General features: G+C 40.9%; 1 protein-coding gene across 2 annotated transcripts in view; it reads right to left on the bottom strand.

Annotated features, from left to right (window-relative positions):
• The window catches only part of LOC138259114 (calpain-1 catalytic subunit-like), a 201272-nt gene that overhangs the window by 70004 nt on the left and 109513 nt on the right, over window positions 1–21755 (bottom strand). For both annotated transcript variants that reach the window (XM_069206610.1, XM_069206609.1), the window contains one exon: window positions 10631–10716. In XM_069206610.1, coding sequence (XP_069062711.1) covers window positions 10631–10716 — 86 coding nt within the window. The remainder of the gene's footprint in view (window positions 1–10630; window positions 10717–21755) is intronic.

Consider the following 21755-nt stretch of genomic DNA (forward strand, 5'->3'; position numbering starts at 1 on the left):
CGAAAGGTGCAAACCTCAGGTTGCTTGCCTTTCCAATGTTTAGACTTAGTTACTGGATATTTTGAAAGAGTTACACACAACATAAAGCAGTGACCATAAAGAATGTACTCTGAAGTGCAACTGAGGGAAATGGCATCCAGAACAGGGTGTGCTGAGAATCATCTGAAGAGCATAGATCAAAAGACAGCCAAATTATAAGCCTACATTTGGAGAAATGGGCAGAGGGTACAATAACACAAGGCTCTTCGAGATAATACTTTCCATGATCTGCACAGAAAACAAAATCGAACATCTTTGTATTCATGCACTGGCATCCAGAATATGAGCAATGGGGTGTGCAACCCACAGAAGAGGAAAAAGGCATACATTCCCTTTTGCTTCACTTCCTGCAGACTGAAGTGGAGGGACATGATCCTATGGTCCACCTGAAGATCCACAAACTGGTTTGGATTTCAACAAGATGTGTTGGGGACCAGTGCTAGACACAAGCACTATTACTGTAGATCTGGAAAGCTCCCTGGACAGGTGGCTGTTAGATGAGCGACAACGAAGAAAGGGGATCTGACCTTTCAGAGACTGCAACATTCCTATCTTTAAAGGCCTGACTGGTACCACTCAAAAGAGGAAGCAGGAATTCCAGGTTACATGGAAACAATATCTGACCTTACAGATTGCAGTTTGTTGTGGTTTCCTTCATGCTCTGGTTGATCAGTAGTGTTCAAACCATGGTTTTGACACAACCCAACCTTGTGATTTCATGAAAACAACCTGGGACAAACAGTCTAATCTATACTTGAGGATCCTTCTTTGAAATCTCCTACCTTTGTCTGCAGACGTGTTATTTAAAGGGGTGAATTGGTTCCTCCTGATCGTAACTTCTAGGGTGATGTCTCCTCAAGCCATTATTCCCTTCATCAGCCCTGGGGACGTCCTGTACATTTTGATCTGCACCACGGTTATCTTTGTGCTTCAGTGCATTCCAATTTGTAGTGGGGAAAGGAACCTTTTCCCACAGGATCTTTACAAAAGTGTTGGCTCCCCTAAGTGTTTTTTATTGGTGCGGGGGATTCTAAAATGTACTTACCTCAATGACTGCCTAATCTATACCTTTTTTAAAGTGTTGGGAGGATGGGTCAACAATCAGTCAGATATTTTAGGGTTTGGGTTTCTGATAATCTGATTCTCTCGAGCTCGATCCTCCCCCACACCAGCTCTTCACAAGCCTCCTTTCTGTAACAACCTAGTGGGGTAGAGGTTTTGAGGGGGCAGGGTGTTTCTCCTTTAGGTCCAATAGCCAACTTCGGTTTCATTTTGGAAATCCTCCTGGCAACGCACTCTACACTAATAGAGACTTGGTCATTTTTCCCCATGCAAGCAGAAGCAAGACCTCCAGCAATTTTACCTGTGTTGGCTGGTTTTGATCCGCCTGTCATGTATTAATAAAAAAGACGTCATGTTGGCAGAGTGCCAGGTATTTTGCGTCCTAGCTGTGAACAATGAGAAGGTGTGTCTTCCTAGTGAGAAAAGTTGGGAATACATATCTAGCATAGCAATGTCAGGAACTGTGCAATGTATTGTCTGTAACATTGTTTACATTGAGTTCATTACACTGCCCAGCCCCTGTTATTAACATGTGGACCCTGCACACAGATACCTAACATCTGGTCCCCTGCTTGGGAAGCTGCTAGCAATAACACTGTTAGGTGCCCAGGACAATGTATTTACCCAAATGCAATCATTGATAGTATATTGCTAGACACCTGACAGTTCTTCTCAAAACAACAAATGTTTTGGGCTTCTGTATTTTTTTCTCCCTTATCTAGGATGTAACTCTAGTTCTGCTATAAAAATGAAAAAGAAAGATAGAAAAAAAGAAAGAAGGAAGGAAAGAAAAAGAAAGAAAGGGGGTGAATATTGCTGTTTCTCTTTCCAAGCAAAACTGTCGACCACACCTACAAGCAACCACGGCAGCAGTTTTGTAGGCTACAATTTGTTGCCAGAGTGTCACTGGTTACTCTTCTTTTCCGAGTAGTCACAACATATGTCAGTCTGACAGCCAAGATTATTCAGGGGAAGTGGACACTGAGCAAAATGGGAACTTTTTCTACTCAAGGGTGATAGAGATTAGATTTTACTAATACACTAGAGGCATAGAGGTTAGCATATGGTAATTTATAAATCGTAATTTAAAAGCCTAAAATAGAAATTAGCATGAAATGTAAAATTGTGCAAGTTTGAATTACGGCGGACACTGTGCCCTCCACTTATTTGGACATTGCTTTTTGCCATGATAGATGTTGTGCATTTGTATTTAACAGACTAACAATGACAATCTTTAATAGAAATAATATTTTATAACATGAAGAGTTTATTATGAGTATCAAAAGAACATGAATTAAACGCACTTATGTAGACTGAAATTAATTCATTAACATGATTTATTTGTGTGCAGAAAAATAAAGGCATGTTTAAATTGTTTCTAATGTCATGCATAAAACAACTGCAATTAAATAATTTGCTTTGCATATTTCATTTAAATTATAAGCTTCATAATTAGATTATGTGTATTAATTTAATTAAAATATGTATTTAGGCATTGTTAGCTAGACTAGGCCTGAAGATTCATTTTTGCAGTAGTAGTGTAAAAGTGTTCCCTTTGACCTGCATTATTTCCTAGGTTGCTGATGTGTTAGAGAATGCCCTAAGGTACTGAAGACAGAGAACATGTTTTAACTAATAACAATTGTAACAGTATGTGTTCTAGATGTCAAACAAGACAGGAAGCATTATTGAATTCACATGAGAGTTGTTAGAATCATCCTGTAAAAGACTAGGAAAGAAACGCAATGCTTCAAAACTCTCTAAAAGTTATATTTTGGCATAACTGTATGAATGAATTGAGATGACTTCACCCCTTCCCTTCCCTGAGAAATCCAGAATAGTTGCAAACCTGATGGACGTCAATAATTTTCATTGGATATTGATCTGTATGCACCTTAGGGGTTCACTCTGAGGACCAAATAGGACTCTATAGACATTTCAAGTTAAGAAGAGACTTTTGAAACTTTTAGTCAGTCTTGCTTATGACCCCTTGCTGTAATAATACTCTCTCATCTCCTGAATCACTAAGACCCTTTGATGTCTTGTAAAGAATCCAAGTCATCCTTTTTATTTGCCCCATTTACTTATGCTGTTCAGTACTAATATGCCCCAAACATTTTGAACTGCTGCCCTGCCTTATGTGCAGCTTGTGTTCTGCACTGCCCTGATGCTGAGAAGGTGTGAGCGCTCTGGATTGACAAATCTTTCCTGTATGCTGTCTCATGCAGAGAGGTATGTAATCTGCATTGTGGGTCTTGTTTCCTTTTCAGTTTAGATGATTACACCAGTATATTTTTAGTGAGTTACCCTAGTTAGTTGATTTTCCAAATTATTTTCGTCTTCTTTTTATGTTTTGTCCGCATGTGTTACTCTGTCCCCACACGTTAAAGTCCAAATTCGTATTACGGATAGGGATGGCCCAGCCCGAAAACTGATTGTTATTAACTGAGTTTGATGATTTACTGATGTCTCCATCATCTGCTTGGAAATCTGTTTTTGATGTGCATATTATAGTTTTGTTAATTTGTGTTATTCTCTTGGAGTGTTTAATAGTACTGCTGTTTAGTCGGCTTAATCTCTTCAGACATTTTGGAAAGCCTATGGTTTTCATATATATTTATAACTTAGTTTTGCACACCATTTCCATTACATTGGCTTTGTGGGTGTAATAAAACTTTGAAACTTGATTTAGTTTGGAGTCTTGTTTCCGTGGCCAAATTGGTCATGGTGTTTCAATTGTTTAGATTTCTAAAGTTATTATTTGTGTTGAATAAATCAGATTACCATGCTGCTCACCGAGTCCAAAGATCCCATTGACCTCTAGTGGGTGGGACGGTTTGTGTTGTCTCACCAGCGCATGCGGTTCCTGAATCTGGGTCGGGAGGAAGACCCCTGTGCGCGCTCCAGCAGTTTTGGTAGCAGAGTTATGGTTTTGCCTCATGAGAAGGGGAGTCAGGTTTCCCCACATTGTGAGTTGTTTGTGGTGGAGTGAGGGTGAAGATGAAATTCCAACGTTGTCTTACAAGTGTACGGTATGTATTCTAAGTAGGGTTTGTGCTTGCAATGCTTTTGGCCAAATTGCGGTGAAGTGCAATGCGTGAGGTGTTTGGGGAGTTTGCGTACTCCAAGTGAATGTTGCACTTTGTGCTCAAAATTACCCACATGGTTGTTTTTGTTTATGGGTTCTACGTAGCATAAGACTCTGGAGTACCCCACAAGTGTATGGAGACACTTGATTAATTTATTGTCAGCAGTAAGGGCTTGGTCGATTGAGCGCTGTCGACAATACCAGTAGACTCCTTGTGTGTGTGAGTTGTTGTTTGGCATTAGGTGAATCCCGAGTGTGTAGGGAGAATCCGTAAGAATTGGAGTGAGATTTGTGGATCAAATATTACTTGCAGATTTGTGAAAGCTACAGTCGGAAATGTAGCCGTACAGCTTTCAAAGAGTTTGAGTCCTACCCATAGTGAGCAGACAGGTTTGGTTTTTGTGCTCGCAATATTTGCATTTAGGGGTATGCGTGAGAGGTGTATGAGACAGCTCTGAAATGAGTAGCAGCTGCAGAGTGAAATGAGTGTGACATAATTTTGTCCGCGCAGGGATTTGTGGATTAGTGAGAAGGGCTGCGCACAGATTGGTAACTAAGACTGCGCTGCTATAGGCTGAGGACAGTTTGCGAAAAGGATTGTGGAATAGAAAATACTTCTTGGTTTCATAGAATTCATGATGGTGAATTACATTTGTGTAAAAATGTTTTATTTCAAAGCATTAAGGAATGCTTTAAGAGGAGATGTTTTTATTCCAGTTAGAGAGGGTGAATCTACTCCACCTAAGGGTACACCAACACTGAGGTGATGGAGGATAGATTAGTTTCAGCATGCCTATAGTTAAAACAGTGGTGCAAAATCACTGAGAAGGAAAGGAACTTAACTTTCCCATGTTACGGGATTTTCAATTTAGGGGTATTAGAGAATCTGAGGAAGGAGTTGTATAAATCAAAACCTCTTCCTAGACCTGCACACGTTGATGCACTTGCCATTTGGGAATTAGTTGTGAGGCAGAAAGAGGCTCAGAAATTTCAGAGGAGAATGAGAAAGGCAGAAAAGATGTTGGCAAAAGCTAGATGGGATGAGGAAGATGAGGAACAGAATAGTTGGAGAGCAGACACATTGCATGTGGTAAATTTATTCCCAGCAATAACACAGCACGGTGATGGAAATGTTATATCTCAAGCCAAAAATAAGCCAGCGGAAGACCTAGAGCAGAAGTTAGACGTACATAAAAGGGCAACAGTCATCGAAAGAGTTTCAGAGGAAGAATTTATAACCCAGCTTTTGCAATCGTTCCCCACCGTATAAAGAGATTGAATCAGTAAATCAGAGTGTAGCCCCGAGTACAGCTACAGTTGCACAAAGCCAGGTTTGAGTAGCACCTAATGTACCTACTGATACTGTAGCATAGGTGCCAGAGGTTTAACCAACCGTTCCAGGTTTTAATACAGCCCAGAATGACACAGTTCCAACTATGCCTCAGCAGAGTCAGAATTTAAGAGTGACTTAAATAGAGTCTACGCCTAATGTAATGACACCTGCACAAGTTGTGAATTAGAGACAGGCATGTATTCCCCAGTAATGACACCACAGAATATTGCCCCAAATCAATCAAATCAGACCTTTGGTACAGTATTGTATGTATGTATGTATGTATGTATTGGGTATTTCTAGAGCGCATTCTGGCAGATGCATCGAAGCGCTAATCTGAGCAAGAATACTGAATTCCCAAAACTCCCAACTAGAAGAAGAAGCCCCCCTATTGAGCAAAAAGGCAGGTCTTCAATTTTTTTCTGAACATGGCACATGACTCTATTTGTCGTAGCAAATCGGGGAGGGCATTCCATAGTCTGGCCCCTTCCACTGTGAAGGCTCAGTCCCCCCATCTGGCCCTATGGCAGCGAGGGACAGCAATCAAGTATTTAGATGAAGATCTAAGGGATCTAGGGGGCTGGTAAAATTGAAATGCAGACTTTAAATATTCACAGACCTTGTCCTATAGAGCTTTATGTGTTAGGCACAAGGATTTAAATGTAATTCTCCTCTCAACTGGGAGCCAGTGTAGCTGTTTCAGGCAACTACTGGCTGAGGAGTCGCGGGGAAGATTCAAAATAAGGCGAGCTGCAGTATTCTGAATCATTTGGAGTTTGTATATTGCGGTTTTATTCGCTTTTAGCAGCAAAGCATTGCAATAATCAAGTCTTAACATGACTAAGGCCAAAACAACTGGAATTCTAAGATCTTCCTCCAAAAGATGGAGGATTTTCCTAAGGGTTTTCAAAGTCCAAAAACAGCTTTTGATCGTGTTATTAATTTGTGATTCAAAGGAGAGAGCACAGTCAAAAATGATGCCCAAATTTTTTACCGAGGGTCTGGGTAGGGGACAACCCCCACATTATTCCGGCCACCAACTGGCATCCCAGGGGATATTATTGCGACCGAAACAAAGAATTTCGGTCTTGTCCCCGTTAAGTTTAAGCCAGTTGCTGGCCATCCAGTTGTTAATAGCTCCCATACACTGCTGAAAATTCTCCCTAGACTCTTCCCAATTGTGGGCTATAGGGACGATAAGCTGAGTATTGTCAGCATAAGAAACAATGTTAACGCCAAAAGATCGTACCAAATTGGCCAAAGGTGCCACATACAAATTAAAAAGGGTGGGACTAAGGGAGGAACCCTGAGGTACTCCGCAGGGCAGTTGGAAAGGAGAGGATCGCTGCTCGCCACATGACACCGTGCTGGTTCTGTTGGTCAGAAAATAACTAAGTAATTTTAGAGCTTTGCTCCTGACACCAGCCTGATGCAGACGATGTAACAGGATGTGGTGTGAAATGGTATCAAAGGCAGCGGATAGGTCAAGTAAGACCAGAATGGTGCTTTCTCCTTTATCAACTCTTCTGCGGATCAGTTCTGATGTGGATAGTAGAGCAGATTCTGTGCTATGCCTGCTAGGAAAGCCATGTTGGGAAGGGTCTAGCTTTCTGTTAACTTGTAAAAAATACGCCAGCTCACTATTAAGATGTTTCTCTAAAGTTTTAGCCAATGTTGGTAGAAGCGAAATCGGACGGAGATTAGACAAATCAGCCGCCTCTTTGCCGGGTTTTTTAGTAAGGGGGATGACAATAGATTCTTTCCAGCTTTCCGGGAAACAGCCATCTTCCAAACTTTCGGAAAACACAGGTTCTAACGCGGAAGCAATGAGATTAGGCGCTAGCTTTAGAATATGTAGTGGGCAGGGATCATTAGGAGAGCCAGATTTGGTCAGCATTAATAGATCCAAAATTTTGTTAAATGTAAGGGGCTGAAAGCCATGTAAGTGATTACTCTCGTCCAAAATCACACTAGGCTCCACCTCGATTTCTTCCAAGTCCAAAGGAGAGGTCCTAAACGCTGCCTTAAGGTTAAGAACCTTACCTTCGAAATGGTCAGCGGCCTTTTGACAAAACATGGCCGAATTCTCCAAGACAGGAAATCCCATATTAGAGACCAAGGCACGTACTGTCTTAAAAAGTTCTTTAGGAGCATTCATGGCTTCTCTAATGGCCTTGGAAAAGTAATTAGTTTTGGCCAGCCGAATCGACATTTTATAATTTTCCAGGGTGGCTATGAGTTTATCCTTTTCTAGCTTTGATTTATTCAATAGCCATTATAATATCGTCTTTGAAGATTTTTCAAATCATCGGAGACCCAAGGCGCAGAAGGATGCAGACGGGCCTTCGGGCCTTAACAGGTCAAGGTACAGGGCTGATGTTCCCACCAAGTCAAACCAATTTGTCAGGACCAGATGCATTGACAGTTCCTGTGACAATAGGTCCAGTCATCCCATTGGATGCCTAGGGTAATAATGGGAGTGGCCCACAGACTCAAAATCTGTTATCAGAGGTACATTCTCCTTTTGGAACTAATGCAGAAATGGAAAGACTGAACACCACTGTGCCAGCCATGACTGCTATGAATTCTTCTCGTTCTAACCATATATTGATAAAGTATGTCAGCTCATTGATATGACATGTCCACCAGGCTCTACAGGTTCATCTGTGTTGCCTCAGGAGCAGGCTATGAGAGCACCATGTAATTAGTCTCCACAGTCCATCTCTCAAGTGATAATATTAGCTCACAAGGATTATCAGTACAACAACCAAATGGCTGGGCAGTTTGGGTGAGGTATCAGTTTTGAGGAACACACCAGAGAGAGAAAAAACACTGAATATGGCTACACCAAATTGGAATTAAATGAAATGATTGAGGGAACATTTGAATTGGACAGGTTGGATTCTTATAATGAAAACAAAAAACATTTTATGTGCAAGGATGCCACACATCATGCAGGATAGATCTATGGGAAATTAATTGAATTGGCAGAACAATATGAAATTGAGATGAATAAATCCAAACAGTCAAAAAAAAGTTACAGATGAGAATTTGATTCTAGAGACAGTGCAAATATGAGATCACCTGACATGAAAATTCACATTAAAGAATTGATTCAAAGCATCCAAAAATGGGGAGCATTCGATAAATGAGAAGGCAGATGGGCAAAGAAAAGACATCAGAAGAAAAAGCCGACTGCACCTCAAATGGTGTACAGCAGGCTAAGGAAACTGTAAAAATTATGCCAATGAGAGAAATTCCGGGAGGGAATTTTGTTCATGTCCCATGGAGTAGAAGTGACATATTGGCATTTACTAATGATTACCCAAAGGTGAGGGAGAAACCAGTGGAATGGTACCAACAAACAGAGAGGTTTGTTAAGCTTGCAAATTGTTTGAGGGAAGATTTGAACACTTTATTTGAAATTGTGGTTCCAACAGATTTGTGGCTTGAATGTAAGCAGAGTGGTGATTGACCAACTCATGATCCGTCAAGGGATACAGTGACAGGTGCGCCGCCTGAAGAGGTGATGAAAAGTTATAATAAGGTGACAGAATTTCTGAAAACTAGAGTTTGCCCAAAAGATGTTGATTGGCATAAAATTGACTGGACAGCCCAGGAGTCGAAGGAGTCCATTCATGCTTATTATGAGAGATTGCTGCAAGCATTTAAACAATACAGTGGCACAGAGATTATTGAACCAAGAGCTATGATTCATTTTGTGTTGAGATTTGTACAAGGATTGAAGCCTGAAATTAGCAATATCATTCGGAATCATTTGATTTGCTGGCACAGTAAACCGATTGATGAAGTACCACAATATGCAAAATACTGTAGTGATGATATTGAATTGAAGCAGAAGAGAATAAAGGAAAACACAACTTCATCAATGATGAACAACACTGCCACAGCTAATCACCAGTAATATGGAAGCTGTAAGATGCAACTAGGGCATATAGAGCATCCTCCATGGAAACAAAGAAAGACTCAGCACTTGCATGGGTTAGGCAGAATGTTGCAAAGATGAGCCACCATTTACAGAGAGTCAGTCAAGAAAACTGTCAAACCAAATTACACAGGCTTACCTGGACAAGCAGAAGTTTAGATGAACCATTCTCCTGTTTAAGCCCTTACTGAGGAAACGACACAAATAGGCCCATCTCAGAGGTTATTAGACCCATCTTGGAGGTAAATGGCCTCAGGCCTATACTCTTTTAGGGAAGAATTTGGGTTATCCAAATTTTAGGTTCTTTGGGTGCAGGGAAACTGCCATGGCTTTGGTATATTAGGGAAACCCTGAAAAGCATGGGCCAAGACAGCCTTTAGGAGCAGCCTCCGGAGGCTTGCCAGTCTATGTCTAAGAAGAACCTCGCTAAGTGTTATAAAACATATAAACTGCCTTCTCTTTTAATGAATCCATCTCAAGGCTCTTTAACTCTTACATTTTTATATCACAAGGATTTTTATAGATTAGAAGCCTAGCTGGATAAAGTCCAACCTGCGCATGCCTCGAAGTTATACCTGCAGTTCAGACATGGCTCTTTGCCCCTACACATGCTCACTAAAAATTGGAGGAGTGGGGCAATGATCTGGGCACGGTCTGTCCTGATTGTGGCCTGGCAGAAGAAACAGAGGGGATTGCCCTCTTCTTTTCCCAGGCTGACAAGAAACCTAGCTATAATAACTGGTTGCACTTTGTAGGAACTTTGGAATATTACAGTGTCTAGAGGTACCCAGAATACTGAAAACTGGTACACAACAATTGATTGTTTTCACTGTATTCAGATATTTATTTATGGTTTGATGTATACGAAAAAGGATTGTGTGAATGTTTTTTATACATAGCCAGGCTATCAATTTCTAATCTTGTTTTTTAACTATTTATCCCTTTTTTTAAGTGGCATTTTATCATGCTTCTAATTTTACTTGATCCATGTGTAATTTTGTGAAGCTCTTTTTATGGCAGGGATATGTATTGTGTAATGTATATCTTTTTACATTTATGGCTGTGATCCGCAATAAAGTAATTGAACAAAACGAAACAATAGCAGCCCTCAATCTGGTATGTACATCTGGCTTCAAAAAGCCTCAGGTAAGTTTCCACTCACCCATCACTCCATGGACCAGTCCACTCGGTATGTCCCCAAGGATTGCGAATTCGGAGCAGCTGAACAGGACCATCTTTCGTCTGCACCTTTAAAAGCAAACCATGATTCAAACAGTTTTTTTAATTTTTTTATTTAAATATCAACTTCACCCTCACTACCTTGGCAATACCTAAGATGCAGTTTCCCAAAACAACCACCTAATCTCAATTTGCTGGCAATATGAGACTATCAAGGACGTACAAGCCTAGACACACGGTTGAACAATTTACTAGGACGCACACATTTTTGTAGCATGGATTCCCCTCAGGTCTCTCCATACGGACCACCTCCTCAAGATCCCTAGCAGAGAGTTTTAACTGGCAAAGTCCCATTAAGTCCCAATCATATTTACGTGGACGACTATGTATTTAGGAGTTCTGTAGAGCACCCATTAAAAATGACCCCTATGGACCCTACCGAGTACATGTATGCATGGGTGATTGGCGTTGATAGCCAACGTCTTTACTCTAGTGCTGCACTGCAGTAAAGGAGATCACAGCTATTTTTGGTTGTCATGGAATATTATCTGAAAGCTAACAAAAAACTGTTGATTTTGTCACTCCCCAGGAACAATGTCTCAATATAAAGTTTCTGGTACAACATAAAAAATAGTTTGCTTATTTGGCCCATATCTCCCATGTTCTATCAATTCTAAGGATCCATTAGGCACTTCATCTGCACCTCTTGTGGTTTAACCTTCGCTGCCCAAAAATTTTAACTTTATAATCATCTTGAAAGATTTTTTATACCTCATGCACCAACTGTTTACTCTCAAGCCTCACTAATTTGATCTCCACTTGCAGTAATTCTAAAACCCGAACTTTAGCCTCAGACTGGTCAATGGCCACTGTCTGCAGAGCTTATGCTGGCTTGTGTTCTATCTCCTTAAGAAATGTGCTTTCTACTTGTTTCTTAGGAGTGACAGTGCGCTTTACAAATACACATAACAAACATTGTTATACAGTTCTTATGAGGTAAGTAGGACTGTGTATATAACAAGAAGAGCTTCACAATATAGAGACCTTGTATACCTATGTAATCAATAATTGTTGCTTTGTTGCGGCTAGTTCACAGTACCCCATCCAAACCCCTAAAGCAACCAGGGTAAGTAGACGTTATGGGTAACCTCAAACATACCGATTGCCAAGAAATCTGTGGAAACAGATTGACTCTTATGTTTGGGTCACTGTTGCATGCCCAAGTAAGATAAACAAAAAAAGATATGAAAATAAATTTTCAAAACATTTATTTAAATTATCGTATTCTTGCACAAAAATCATACCCTATGATTCTTACTAATGTTAGTTAACTCCTATCTATATCTTATACTGAAGAGGGCAGAGCAGGAGTACCCTTCTTCCAGATCAGTTGGGATACTCTAATCCCCATACACTGGCCTCAGATGTGGCGAAGCCAGTCTCTGTGTACAGGTTATTTTCCTTAGCAGGATGGAGGTCAGAGTCAGCAGGGCTGCATCTCAGTCACAGATAACAGTGGTTCCATTTTCAGCTGGTATGAAGTGCTCCTCTTTAAGAGATTAGCATGGACGCCGTTTATATAATAAAACACTCTGCTTATCACACTGAGACAGAGGCAGAACTGCTACTATGGTTCGCTTAGCACAAACTGGTTGTCTCCTAACAATCACAGAAAAAGAAAACAAGGCATTGCCCTCTGAATGTACGTCCCTGGACTGAATATACAGACTACAGGTGGACAATGCCTTCCAGGTATAAATGCTTAAATAGCAAATTCTCATGTTAGTGTAAAAATATTTTAAAAGGCACCATTTAGAAAAGATATCAAGCAAAACGTGAATATAAAATGGAGACCTAACGCGAGCCATGCAATACCCTTCCGTTGGTTGGAAGGAAACTACTATTATAAAAAATAATAGCACTAAAAGAATATATGAAAACTAAAATATATAATACAATACATTAATAAACCAAGCCGATATTGAAAGCTATTAAAATGCCAATGAAACACCACACATACTTATAAAAACGAAATACAACAACATTTAAAACAAAAAAAAACCAATTTATTAGAATCTATGAGACACCTGAAGTGAGGGGCTGTATCCCTGAAGCATGTACCATGCCTATACAGTGATTGAGATCCAGAAAGGAATTCACATCTGCAGACGACAGATCCACAGAGGCTTGAATAGCAAGTTCCAAGGAACCAACAGGGTCGCTATCAGCCCATTCAGAAGACATCATTGCCGGGAATGCGGCCTCAGAAGAAGAGCCAGACACGGTAGAATGTGGATGAGAAGCATCCATTCAAAGTGGCATATGTGAGTCACTGTATGCCTCTTGCAGCAACGGTAACAACACAGGACAACACTGTATGTGCACCCTCAATGAGTCCATTATCAGATTTATGTCTGTAGTCTACATAACCTAACCTAACTGCCTTGATATTAATACCCCTTTATAGTAAAAGTTTTAAGCATTCAAGATAACCCCTTAATCTAAAGAAAATTCTTACATCAGCAGTTTACAGTCATTGAAAAAGGGAGGGTCATTCAAAAGGCACATAACAGCCTAACACCACAGAAAATTGAAGTATGCTGGGCACTTAGTTTGACCTGAAAAATGAGTAGTATGATAAGAAAGAAGAGGGGCAAAATTCCATACGCAGTATAAACTAATAAATATGGAACGTGAAAAGGCAAATCATGCTTGGCTGTGCAACATTTGGCTAGTAACATGGGCGACAGAGTTGATGATAATAACCAATCCTCAGTAACGGGCACAGGAGGAGGTTTGTCTCTACCACCAAGGAAGGCTGATGACCGGGATGGTGAATGGGATCCTTTGTCATCTTTTGTCTCTTCCAAAATTCAGGATAAAAGTAATTGCCTTAGTGCAAACCCTCGCCCTGTGATTGACCTCCCCCAGCATTTTGTCTCTATTTTATTGTGCTAGCCAATGTACCAAACCTGCCTGCAGATCGTCCAGAATCTACCAGGGCCCTTATGAACAAATTAATTCACTGGCTAAACACTACAGGGAGTGCAGAATTATTAGGCAAGTTGTATTTTTGAGGATTAATTTTATTATTGAACAACAACCATGTTCTCAATGAACCCAAAAAACTCATTAATATCAAAGCTGAATATTTTTGGAAGTAGTTTTTAGTTTGTTTTTAGTTTTAGCTATGTTAGGGGGATATCTGTGTGTGCAGGTGACTATTACTGTGCATAATTATTAGGCAACTTAACAAAAAAAAATATATACCCATTTCAATTATTTATTATTACCAGTGAAACCAATATAACATCTCAACATTCACAAATATACATTTCTGACATTCAAAAACAAAACAAAAACAAATCAGTGACCAATATAGCCACCTTTCTTTGCAAGGACACTCAAAAGCCTGCCATCCATGGATTCTGTCAGTGTTTTGATCTGTTCACCACCAACATTGCGTGCAGCAGCAACCACAGCCTCCCAGACACTGTTCAGAGAGGTGTACTGTTTTCCCTCCTTGTAAATCTCACATTTGATGATGGACCACAGGTTCTCAATGGGGTTCAGATCAGGTGAACAAGGAGGCCATGTCATTAGATTTCCTTCTTTTATACCCTTTCTTGCCAGCCACGCTGTGGAGTACTTGGACGCGTGTGATGGAGCATTGTCCTGCATGAAAATCATGTTTTTCTTGAAGGATGCAGACTTCTTCCTGTACCACTGCTTGAAGAAGGTGTCTTCCAGGAACTGGCAGTAGGACTGGGAGTTGAGCTTGACTCCATCCTCAACCCGAAAAGGCCCCACAAGCTCATCTTTGATGATACCAGCCCAAACCAGTACTCCACCTCCACCTTGCTGGCGTCTGAGTCGGACTGGAGCTCTCTGCCCTTTACCAATCCAGCCACGGGCCCATCCATCTGGCCCATCAAGACTCACTCTCATTTCATCAGTCCATAAAACCTTAGAAAAATCAGTCTTGAGATATTTCTTGGCCCAGTCTTGACGTTTCAGCTTGTGTGTCTTGTTCAGTGGTGGTCGTCTTTCAGCCTTTCTTACCTTGGCCATGTCTCTGAGTATTGCACACCTTGTGCTTTTGGGCACTCCAGTGATGTTGCAGCTCTGAAATATGGCCAAACTGGTGGCAAGTGGCATCGTGGCAGCTGCACGCTTGACTTTTCTCAGTTCATGGGCAGTTATTTTGCGCCTTGGTTTTTCCACACGCTTCTTGCGACCCTGTTGACTATTTTGAATGAAACGCTTGATTGTTCGATGATCACGCTTCAGAAGCTTTGCAATTTTAAGAGTGCTGCATCCCTCTGCAAGATATCTCACTATTTTTGACTTTTCTGAGCCTGTCAAGTCCTTCTTTTGACCCATTTTGCCAAAGGAAAGGAAGTTGCCTAATAATTATGCACACCTGATATAGGGTGTTGATGTCATTAGACCACACCCCTTCTCATTACAGAGATGCACATCACCTAATATGCTTAATTGGTAGTAGGCTTTCGAGCCTATACAGCTTGGAGTAAGACAACATGCATAAAGAGGATGATGTGGTCAAAATACTCATTTGCCTAATAATTCTGCACTCCCTGTAATGTGAATGGACAATGGGACTTTTATGATGGAATTTTGTTTGCAAGGTAGGTGGGGGCAATGGCTGCATGGGTAAGCAATTCTCTGGAGATACTATAGTAATCAATGTTCGCAACTCACGGGTTGCCAGCGAAGTCTTGGCATTAGCTAGAGCTGGTTTGGCTAAATAAGCCCGATAAGGATCTTATGACTGGGCTTTTTTATAGGCATTTGGCCCCAGCTATAGCTGGGCCTACTGTGAACACTGTCTCTAACCAATCATCTATTAGGCCACATATATAGTGTTCTCCCCATAACAGGTTACTTCCCCTCTATAATAGGTTTGCAGCCATTACAGGCCTGGAAGAAAATGATTGATATTCAGGCAGGGAGAGTGGCCGTGATGTTGGGATCGTGGCTATGTTACCTCTGGGGTGAATTCTAAAGAGCCTTAAATGACCTCTCTTCCGCTATTGGCTTCATCTGGCCTGATGTATGCAGATTCTGATTTAGAAACTTTCTTGTTGCCTTGGGAAGGCCTAAACCTAGATGCGCCTGGTGCTCCAGTGGATGAGAGTAGCTCAAACATAAAGTTCTAGCTAGAATGTTGCTGGTTTGGCTCCGAAAATCCAAATTATGGGGTGGCAATCCATTATTAGAGATTATGATATTGTGTTCATGCAGGAAACCTTGGGGGGGGGGGGGTTAATGAAGTTGCATTTGATGGGTATTTGAGTTTTAGTCTCCCTGCTTTGCCCTCCCATGTGGGCTGTGCTAAAGAAAGCCTGGCGGCCCAGGTTAAAATTAATATCGGCTGTTCAATTCTACCTATTGCGTCTGAGTTAGCTGTGGTCCAGGCTTTTCATCTCTGCTGGGGAAGTAAACTTAAGGTCTACATGGTGAATTTCTATAATAATGACTTTTCAACCAAGGATAATTCTAACTTCCTGGGATTGTTTTTATTGATTGGATCTCTAGCTTAGAAGGAGAAGCAGGCTGGTAGACCTTTAAAACTTATTTTGGCTAGTGATTTCAATGACAAGTTGGGTACTCTACCCTCTTGATAACCTGCAATTCTTGACCCCATTACAATGGAAACTAATCATGGTACTATGGATGCTAGGGGACGCATGTAACGGCTGGGAGTAGCCAGGGGCTAACCACCAAGGATGCCAGGCGCAGGTTGGTTTCCCGCTCTGCGGATATGAAACTAATTATGAATCTGGTTGTTAGTAGTAGTATGGCCTTGGTGGATGTCTGTACTCAGGATGTCTTATCCCCTATGACTGTGTTAGACCTGTTAACAAACTTATATTGTATCAAAAGTATGTTGATTAGTATGGGTAGGGTCCTTCCAAATGAGAAATTCTGGTTCAATAAAGATTGTAGTGTGGCAAGTGACAGCCTGTGTAGGGCTTTAAAACAATCCCCTAGAGATCAGAGCATTATCTTAGCCTATAGGAAGGCATATGCCTTGGCACTGAAAAAAAGGAAATCTTCAGTTAAGAATGCGAAATGGGAGGCTATCGTTTTTGCTTGCAAGAACAAAGACCCCCAGGTGTTCTGGAAGGCAGTTGAGTCAGGTTTATATCCTGCCCCATCCCCAGACATGGCTACTGTTCACACCCCTGATGCATAGACAGAGCACTACTCTGCTGTCTATTCCCCTAACGTGGAGTACTCGGAAGAGGCAGAGGTGGACTGCCTATCATTTGGCACCCTCTCCTTTAGTAAGGATGAAGTTCTTAAGGCTATTTATTGTAGCCCTTATACGAAGGCTCTGGGTCCAGATGGAGTCCCTCTTGACCTGTTTAAAGAGGACCCTGGATTCTGGTCTCCAAAGATCACTAGTGTATTCAAATCTGTCTTTCAGGTGGGGGTCTCGTATTCTTGGTGATTGTCAATTATTGTTTCAATCTTTAAAAAAGGTAATGCCCATGTTTCAAGGTGCTGTCGCTCAATTTCTCTGCTTGATTCAATGTCTAAAATAATTGGTTCAGTTACTATGGAACTTCTGCTTTCTTGGCTAAATAGAAGTAATATTCTTTATCAGGTACAATATGGGTGAAGGAAGGGTCTTGGGACAATCAAACAGTGCCTTAATTAACATCTCATAGTGGCTAAATATAAATATGCAAAGGACACCTCTATCCACCTTGCATTTATGGATGTATTGACTGCTTTTGATTGTGACAATAGGTCCAAATTATGGGATACTCTTGATGCTGTAGTCCTTGAGGCTGGCTTGTTCTCCCTTCTAAGACTCCTCTATCAGGGTAGTCTCGCCTCTGTCATATTTGGAATGCAAGGGACAGGGGAGTGTACGCCACCCTTCAAAGTTAAACGAGGAGTATGCCAAGATTGTGTACTGGCACCATTTTATTTTTAGTTTATATCAACGAATTGGAATGGACATTGGTGGCCGCCGGGGTGGATGTATCTCAGGTTGGGGATATGGCAGTGCCCTCTTTATTATAAGTGGATAACGCAGTACTTCTGGCTAGGACGGCTAACAGCCTAAAGACCCTAATTCAAGTTTTGTCACATTTATGAAGGGGCTCGATTTGGAGACCAACTTTACAAACACATTTACAATGGTGTGTGGCCCCAAAAATACTAAAACCAGTAATTTATGGATAGGAGGAAGAAAATTGTACAGGGTGAGCTGCTTTCCGTATCTTGGCCTGGATTTTGATGATGCTTGTACCTTTTCTTCTTACCTTCGAAGTAGATCGATTCATTTTTCTCATGCTATTGGAACTGACTTCTCTCGCGCTACCTCTATTTGTAGAAAAACGGTTGCCCCAATCTTGGTAATCTATCAAAGAAAATGCCTCCCAAATGTGACATATGGTATGGCGATCTGGGGATGTATAGACATGGGGATGATCCAGGTGGAGGAGAATAGATTCTGTCTGCGCTTGTTGAGATTTCCCCCTTCCACACCACATTTGTCTCTGCACCAGGAACTAGGTTTGAAGTATGTTAAAGATTTTGTTACTGCTGCTCCCCTGGTTCTGATGCTCAACTTGGGTGAACAAGGAAGCTGAGTTAAATTGGGCTGTCACAAGAGATTGCCTCTCTTGCAATAATATCCCATGGTTGAAGTATGTTAGAGATACCACCAAAGGGTTGGGTTATGGATACTTGTTTGGGAACCCAGATACTAGCATTAAAAAAGATAAAGACTGGGTCCAGGACTGCTGTATTAAGCACAGGCAGCATACTAGGGAGGCTGTGGAGGTGGTAAACCCAGCAGTGAGAGATTATTGCATGATACAGTTGTCTCCTGGGTTTGAATCCCATTCTACTCTGTGCAGAATGTATTTGAGTGAACTTTATTGCCCCAATTTAGACTAGGTACAATTAGGTGGTTGCTATGTTTTCCGCTAGGGCAATACTCTTTTGCAAACATGCATTTGCCCATGTGATGAGCAATCATCCCAGACCTTGATGTATTTTGTATTTTTGTAACTATTATCTACCATACATCAGGAGATGTGTAAGGCTGCTTTGCTTTTTCTCCAGCAATGTATGACTGTGATACTGTACCAGCTGAGTCACCACTAGAGGTAATGTTCCTAATGCAGAAGACTTTGCAGGCAACAACAGTCTGAAGAATGTACATAAAATCAATTACAAGAGATAACAGCGGAATTAAAATGTATTAATAGCAGTATGCCAACCCTAGTACGTCCTGTGCTAGAAAAAAGAGACCAAGAAACAGATACCCATGATACCCAGGAACTCAGTAATGAAGGTGGGGAAAAAGATAAAATACAGACATTAGATCAACCGTCGGTATATGTCTCCAAACAACCAATGCTGGTGATAAAGAGGGATCGTAGAAGGGGGAGAAAGGGTTATGGGTTCAATAGTTGTCACTATAAACTCCAATGTAGGAAATGTAGGAAGCAAAGTAAACAAAGAAACGTTGGGAGGAAAACTTCTGTAGGGAGCGAGGGAAAGATAGCCCAAGCCAATACCCCAAGGACAGACCGAGGACAAGGGTGGGAAGTAGCAGCCCTAGAGCAAGGTGCCACGTTACAAAAAGTACCTATTGTACCATACAGAGAAGTTAGCCAGCAAGGAAAAAGAAAGGAAGTTACTCATAGAACTGCTGTAGAGATGGAAGTAATGGAACCTAAAGGTCCAGAGGAAAAGAGGGAGTGGGAGAGCCCTAGCTGAAGTAAATGTAGGTGGATCTATCTAGCACCATGGGGAAGAGAGATTGGGAGGAAAAGACGTAGAAAGTTAAAACCTCTGAATCGTACCGGACTTCTAGAAGCTATGGCCCAGTGTCCAAGTCTATGTGAAATTGAGTCAGAAGATAAAAAGCAAATATGATTTATATTAAGCACGGAAGGGGAAGAGGTGACTAAAGCACTCTTCCTTTCTGAATGCATTAGATGTCTGGTACTGCAAGCAGATGCGGAGTTAGGGAAGGAGGGTATAAGACTAGTACAACAAAGAGAGTTAGGGTGTGAGACTCAAGATGGGAGGGTCCTTACGTATCATGCAGGTCTGTTCCCTAACCAAGTGCAGTGTTATTTGTTATACAATAACAATCTAAGAAGGTGCATGGATAGAAATAATGGCAGTTTAAGTGTAACTGTTGTTACTGAAAATAATGACCCACAGTGGAGAAATTGCCCTGAGCCCCTTGTAAACCCTCGTGATAATTATAGGAGGGGCAAATTGAGTGTTGTGGAATATTAGTTAAGCCCGTCGCACAGCCATTTGATTCTCTCCTGGAATATGGGAGGTTATAAAAAGCATTTAAAACAAGACTTATTTAAAGGAGAGTTTGGAAAGTATGATATAATGTGTTTCCAGGAAACTTGGTTCTGTGACGAACCTGATCCAGTAGATGGTTTCATGAGACTCTTCAGGGGAGCAACACAGCAAGGGTTAGGTAGCCCATCGCATATAGGGGGCCTAATAACCTTAGCCTCAACAAGAATAGCGAATACATTTATAGAGATAAAAACTAAATGCCGTTGGCTATTGGCAGGCCAGGTGGATCTCTATAATACAATTGGAGGAGCTGTACGGTTAATAATAATTAATGTATATATACAACCAGGGAATATGTATGATTATGACATTCAGCTGGGTCTGTTTGAGGAAGATCTGGAATTATTAAGTATTGGTAAACCAGGATACTTGACCCTAATGTTGGGAGATTTTAATCACAAACTCAATCCCAATAGTATTGATAAACTGTATAAGGAGCTACTGGTTGTTGCACAAATTCCAAATAGCATCTTCCCAAAAGTAGAATGTTCTCCACATGATTTATCTTTAGTAAGAACCTTAGGATCCCAAGGTATGTTCTGTCTAAATGGTTGTATGAAGAAGGATCGCCTGGCAAAACAGACTTTTCGAACAGGCAACCAGATTTGCCTCCTTGATTATTCTTTTGTAAATGCTTGGTCCTTTGGAGAAGTGCGGAACTTTGAAGTTGAGCATATAGAGGGTAGTGATCATTGGCCACTTCGATTAACAATACGACCAACTGATAAAAATCTGAGAGAAAAGGCATCGAAAGTGCTAGTTGAGTACCCTCATAGAATAACGACCCGTCTGACAGAAAGTAGTCTAGAAGCACTTAATGAATTGATAGTCAATTATCCAAACCTTACAATGGAGAAAGATCCAAGAGATGTGTTAAAAAGGTTATAATAGGGGTATTGCGTTAATGGTGGACTGCCTAAAAACAAAATTTTAAAAACAGCAAGTGGGAAAGATGAAGGGAGAACCACATAAGATTAATAATAGTAAAGTATGGTTTAATTGGGAATGCAGGTGTAAAAAGCAAAAGATTCGAAGATTAGAAAGGGAATTTAGGATAAGACCCACTATCGACACAGAAGTGCAGCTCTGTCAGGCAAAACACAGTTATAAAACACTCATAAGACAGAAGAAACAGGAATATATTGGCAAAAATTGGGACATAATGATCGAAGTGATAAGCACAAAGAATATTAGGGGCTCTTGGCAGTTGGTAAGGGAGGAGAAAGTATCAGAAACTATGCGGTGTTTGGTTGGAGAAGAGGAATTGTATAAATATCTGTCTTCCGTATATGATGGTATCGATAATGAGGAAGGATATGGTGTCATCAGGAAGATGGGTGAGAATATGAGATTAGCTTTTGCCCCACAAAAAATAAAAGAAACTATTGTAGCACTTAAATTAACTAAAGCGGCCGGCCCAGACAATCTCCCAGCTATAATAATAAAAAACAATATTGATTGGTGGACTACATTTTTCAATGATACATTGGGTAAAATTCTTGATTTCTGCCGTTTTCCAGAGAATTGGAAGGGAGCCATGATAAGACCTATCCATAAAAAGGAGGTCCCAATACAACCAAAAACTTATCGGTCTCCTATGCTATCCTCTCTCTTATGTAGTGCATTATCAGATGTAACAGTGCAAAACTGACCCATTGTTACATAAAAATCTCTTCAATTAAATAAGATGTAGGTGAGGTAAATAATTCTAATATGACCTTTCGTGGGGG

This window comes from Pleurodeles waltl, chromosome 9 (assembly GCF_031143425.1).
Source record: "Pleurodeles waltl isolate 20211129_DDA chromosome 9, aPleWal1.hap1.20221129, whole genome shotgun sequence".
Lineage (NCBI taxonomy): Eukaryota > Metazoa > Chordata > Amphibia > Caudata > Salamandridae > Pleurodeles > Pleurodeles waltl.